Source organism: Melanotaenia boesemani, chromosome 1, assembly GCF_017639745.1.
Source record: "Melanotaenia boesemani isolate fMelBoe1 chromosome 1, fMelBoe1.pri, whole genome shotgun sequence".
In the NCBI taxonomy this organism is placed as follows: Eukaryota; Metazoa; Chordata; class Actinopteri; order Atheriniformes; family Melanotaeniidae; genus Melanotaenia; species Melanotaenia boesemani.
The window spans coordinates 31,992,160-31,997,833 of NC_055682.1; the positions used below are offsets into that span (position 1 = coordinate 31,992,160).

Consider the following 5,674-nt stretch of genomic DNA (forward strand, 5'->3'; position numbering starts at 1 on the left):
CACGGGGACATCGTCTTTGAGGTTGATCGTCATCTGGAGATTTGGTATACAACCTATGTCATCTCCATCTCTCGCAAAAGCGTTTGACTCTTCATACAGCATCCTCCTGGCAGTCTCCTGTTGTACTTCCTCCAAGTGATCCAGGTTTACAGGTGGGTGCCACCGGGGTGAATCTGAGCTGCTGATCTGAGTGGTGGTGACCTCCCTGACAATTGTAGGCTGTGATTTGTCTGGGGTATCTGCCTCCACAACATTTTCAACGTGCTGCAGGATCCCTAGTGCTGTTTTACATGGTATTGTAATGTCATGATTCGTGTTGTTGCCAATTGGAATGGTGACATAAGGTTTGTTTGGGTTCTGGATTTGTAACAAACCTGGCCCTACGTCCCACTGTCCACTCGGCTGACTGTCTTCGTCTGCCTCAAACAACACTAACTGAGTAGAGGGGTCCATATTTGGCGGGACCCTACACTTTACCCACGACACTTGACCAGCTGGGAGTACAATGTCTTTGGCCCCTGTTCTCACGCGGCCCTGCTGCATGACTGGTTTCGACGTCTGAACAAAGTTGACGAGAGCCTCAGCTGTTTCGTTGGGAACGGATATAGCATTGCTAAGAAGGTTAACCAGTACTGGCATTAACTTCTCTGAATGGCCGCAAATCAACACTTCTAAAACGTTAAAGCCAATTAATGGCCTGTCCATGGGGTAGCTGCTAACAAGAAACGGGACACTAATGGACAGACTGGGGTCCAAATTCCCTGGCAAGTTCACTGTAAAAGCAACCCACCCCTCATATGGAATGAGGCCACCATTTGCTGCAGTGACTCTCAATTCCTCCTCCCCTAAAATCTCGGAAACTGGGCGAGTGGTAAGGTCTGGGAGGTATTCATCTTTCCAAGTGCGGCTCACTATACTAACTTGTGACCCAGAGTCAAGCAGTGAAGTGACCGGTAAACCATTTAGATAGCTCTGAACTAACGCCCTTTTACCAATGAGACTAGCAACAGCTCTGGCTTTAGCTACCCATGGTAGTTGAAGAGGGGGCTGTGCTACTTGTGTGCTGGAGCTTTGTGTGCTTGTCATTATTGGGGTCGGGGGTGAGGATGGGCGCGTCTTCTCATTCCTGGCCTCGCTTATTGGTTGGGACTTACTTCCAGACTCGGTCACTAGATGTCCCCCTCCAGTGGCCGGTTGGAGTTTCCCTGTCTCTTTGGTCGCCTTAGACAGCCTGCGGCACGGTGTCCCTCATCTCCACATATGAAGCAATGTTTGCAATCCTGTCTGTCTTGCTCTAAGCAGTTTGGACAACCATATGATTTTCCACGTTTCGACTGTGTCCTATATTGGCCATATTGACGCCCAGTGTGTATTGGCTGTAGTTCAGTTTGTTTTTGCATGGTCATCACAAGTTTTGTGAGTTCCTCCACTTTAGCGGTGAGGTCTCTCAGAGGGTCAGATTTTGTTTGGTTTGATTTGGACTCTACACTCTCTGACTTTGGGTTTCGTCCCTTCGCCGTATCAGGTTCGAGTTGTGCGCTGTGTGCGTTTGTTACCGTCTGTCGGCGGGAAAGGCCAAGTCTTTTCATCCTCTCATTTTCTTCACTGGTAATTTTCATCACATGGCGAAGGATCATCTCATCTGTGACACCACTGCTCGACAACAAAGGTTTGAGTTCCCTACGTATATCAGTGTGTTTGTGTCCAAAGCCTTGGTACACTGTATGCAGAAAAACGTCTTGTACGGTAGCAGCAGAGTACTTAATGTCCGTGTCAGCCAGTTTTGAGGTGAATAGGATGCGCTGCTTTAAACCTATCACTCGGTAGAGAAATTGTTGCGGTGTCTCATTCTCTTCTTGTTTTGTGCACATCAACTCTTGGAATAATTCAGTGCTGTTTTTTTCTCTTAGATGGGTTTGGAGGAACCCCTTGAGTTCAGCTACTGTTATGTCATCTTTATTTATCAACATCTCCTTGAATACACCTGGTCTTATGATTTTGAGTACGCCACGAACAATCTCTGAATCAGAAAATCCCTCCATGATTCCATCATCAATCTGCTTGCAGACGTTATTATAGGTGATGTCAGAGGATTGATCACCAACCTGACCGCCTTGCACTTTGAACTCTCTCCTGGATAGGTAACCGAGCTCCCTCATGGACATCATCCCTGTGTGAGCTGGCTGGGTGGCAGGTTCTACCGATGGAATGCTGCTTGGCTGCCTGGGCAGGACAGGGGGCAAATGTGTCTGTGATGATGTAACATGTGCTGGCATATACTGCATAAGTTTCTTGTTCATTTCTTCATAGCCAGCAAGCACCTTAAGCAAATCAGCGCTTGCTACATCAGGTGTATTTAGCATGGTAGCTTTAATTGATTCTGAACCTGGTGCAGCAATAGAACTAGGTGGTGCAGTACTGGCTGAAATAGGTGGGTGGTGACTCTGAATGTGAGTGTTTGTGGTGGTTTTGGGAGGTGTTTGATTAGTGACAGAACCATCAGATGGACCAGCAATATCAACAGACTTTTCACCACTTGGTACAGCATTCGCCTCACTGTCACGACATTTCACTAAATCATCAATAGAGTCTTTTAACATTAGCAACTGAACCATTCCCTGGTCTTCTGCTTCAAGCAACTGCTTGCTATATATGAATGAGTGAATGTGATCGTAATACACCTCCTGATCTCCCTCCACGAGCTCTGTCTGTTGCACATCCAGGTCTGGATCCACCGCTCTGGCGACACGAAGAAGCTCTTCGGCGGACAAGGTGAGTAAGCTCTTCTTAATGTCCCATACCAGGCTTTTCCTTCCACCAGCCGACATGGTGGCTCCTTGTTCCCCTCACGGCTGGCAACACTGTCTGATGATGGCACACCTGGCTCTGGATCACCGACTGCCACTCGTCCACGGCTGCAGTCCCCACTGCTGGATCAGCTGTTGATTGGCGGCTGAAGGATGCAGCCCTCCCACTCAGTTGGTGATCAGCGTTGTCATCAACTTCACTCGGCTTTCCGTCCAGTAGATGGTGCCGAGGAATCCTGGGACGAGCCCCCAGAAATCTGTAGCGGGTCCCAGTTAGGCCTCCGCTGGCAGATAGATAATCCGGGTAGGAGTGCTGGAGACACAGGACAGTAATAAATGAAACAGGAACACGACTGCTCATTCTCCAAGTCTTTCGGATTATTTTTATTCTCACATTCACTGCAACTTTGAATCCTCTCTGTTATTTTGTTTGCATCCAAGCACTGGTATTTACCACAATAAAATAACATTCATATTAAATGGATCATCTTCTGTATTCCTCAGAAATAAACTCAATCAAAATGGGTATTTAACCAGAGATTAACATTTCCCCTTGTAATCATGTCATCTGTCCACCATTGATCATGTTACATCTATTATCAATCATGTATAAACTTTTCTCTCAAACACACATCTTCACCTCCTAGTGGAGAGTATTTCCTTTAACTGTACATAAAGTACATTAAGTGCATTAAGTACTCACTTAATAGAACAGAATAATTCTCCCTTGCAGTTGAACAATTTCACCTTTACACAATATGAAATAATAAACATAGCTGACTCATAACTTGTAGCTTAAAACTTTTAAACTTGAACTGTACTGTTATCTACACTTTACATGTGTATTCTTCACCCAGGCTGCGGCCATAGGTGTTCTTAACCGGCATATTAGCTTCAGTATTTCGAGCAATGCACAACTGGTTTTGTCATGGTAATAGCCCATAAATGCCCAAACTGAATGATATACCACACACAAACTGAGTTTCACCCATGCCATATCATCCCACAAATGCAGAGGAGCCGAAAGAAACAGACAAAAGAAAACATTTGGCGACGGCGCCAGCGCCATTTTTCCTGCTACCGTGGCCACGTTGCTATATTTTGTTTTCACGCTTAACAAGCTTCAACTTGTGAACCCCGCGACACAGGATTAACTCAAGTTTATACACATCTGGAGTCATGTAAAAATAATCAATAACCAACCTGGAGACACAGGACAGTAATAAATGAAACAGGAACACGACTGCTCATTCTCCAAGTCCTTCGGATTATGAGCTTCACTTCCGCAACGCACTGTGAAGAGTCCCGGCGACGCTGTTGGGAAGTGCTGCCACCCAGTGTTCGTTTCCATGCTGCCACCCAGTGTCCATTTCCCAAAACTGCACCCCATTTTGTGTTCCTCTTTCTACTTTTAGTAAGCAGAGTAAATTAATAACATAAAACAGTTTCAAAGCAGTAAACCCAGAATTGACTCCAGATGACATTATATATTAATAATTATAACTCTACAAAATACTTTTGTGAGTATTACACATGGATGTGTCACCGATGTGTTGTTGTGGTCGACCCCAAACGATTTCCACATTGCCTGGTTAGGGCTACCCATGTCGGTGGTGACATTCATGACATGTAGCCCAATAATTGCTGCCCTCTGAATTATTTCTGAAATTATTGGCTTGTACTCTGCTCCATTTGTTGAATTGCCACTGAAATGGTATGCCACAACTTGCTTCCAGCGTGTGGTGTTTCCAGCCAACATAAACACAACCGCATGTGTTGCCACCCCTGTGTGACCAGGCAAAGTCACATCACCATACAGTTTTCCTGTAAGCATGTGTAACTCCACACTTGGTGTTATTGCCATTTCATCCATGGTCAACACACACGCCTTCTCCAGATCTGTAAATCCATTCACCTTCAGTTTGAGGAAGTCAAATACCTCTGTCAAAACACCAGGCTCAAATTTAACTGTTTGCATCCTTCTTTGCAGGGTTCTAATTCCTGGCAGGGGAATCTGCATGTCCGGCAAGGCCTTGTATCCTGTGGAAGCTGCAGCAAATCGAAGTTTTAATGTCTTCTTCAGTGTATCGTTGCTCCATTTCATCCCTTTTGTGGTTAGTCTCCCTAATGCTTCAACTTGATCTGTTGCTAAAAATTTCTTCATTTTTTTGTCCCTAATTTTCATTTTCTTCTTAAGAAGTGCATTTTCCTTTTCCATTTTTCTCAATTCTGCTTTGGTGTTTTTAATTAGATTTTCTTGTATTTTCATTTTTTTAGGAGCTGTGAATCTGTGGTTAGTGGTTCCCTGTTGTGCTGACTGACTGACGTGGGCTCTCCCTGTCTCTCCTCATCTGCCATGTTGGTTCTTTCTACTGTCTCACTTTCCCTTCTCTCAGTCTCCTCAGTCTTGGAAACTGTTGTAAGTAGAAGACATGGCACTGTTCATTTTTAATATTAAAATATGTCACTTAAACAAGAAATATTGGTATATTTATCAAAAGTTTATATACATTATACCTGTGTCATCTTTAATACAGTAGCTGTGATCAGCAGCTATGGACCATGCATTTGCAGGTGAAAGAGGGCATCGTGGAGTTCGGGCCTTCCTCTTTTTTTTCATAGAGTGATGCACAAAGACGGTGGGTATCGCATCTTCTCTCAGCCTCATCTTGCCCTTGCTGGTCTTAAAAAACTGGTCAGCCTCAAAATGTGCCTGCAGAGTTACCTCACCTTAGTTGACATACACCACAGCTCACTTTTATCTGGCACTATGGACATGTCTAGCATATATCACATTGTGGTTGAATACACAGTATTAGATAGCACAATACTCTTAGTATATATGTTTACAATCTTTGCAACTATAA

At 44.6% G+C, this 5,674-nt stretch overlaps 1 protein-coding gene and 1 long non-coding RNA gene across 3 annotated transcripts; one reads left to right on the forward strand and one right to left on the reverse strand.

Annotated features, from left to right (window-relative positions):
- Positions 1-806: 806 nt before the first annotated feature.
- LOC121631315 lies at positions 807-3,020 on the reverse strand. 2 transcript variants are annotated; one of them, XM_041972265.1, is made up of 2 exons: positions 2,802-3,020; positions 807-2,223 (listed from the first exon to the last, which is right to left on the reverse strand). In XM_041972265.1, exon 2 carries the CDS (start codon positions 2,166-2,168, stop codon positions 1,170-1,172), a length of 999 nt encoding a protein of 332 aa, XP_041828199.1. In that variant the 5' UTR covers positions 2,169-2,223; positions 2,802-3,020; the 3' UTR covers positions 807-1,169. The 2 variants fall into 2 exon arrangements, with proteins under 2 accessions (XP_041828199.1, XP_041828119.1); XM_041972185.1 differs by having other exon boundaries at positions 2,682-3,020.
- A 1,838-nt stretch (positions 3,021-4,858) lies between these two features.
- On the forward strand, positions 4,859-5,407 carry LOC121631821. The gene is made up of 3 exons (XR_006008806.1): positions 4,859-4,921; positions 5,085-5,226; positions 5,345-5,407. It is a non-coding gene; the product is annotated as an uncharacterized LOC121631821 (long non-coding RNA).
- The last annotated feature ends 267 nt before the right edge of the window (positions 5,408-5,674 follow it).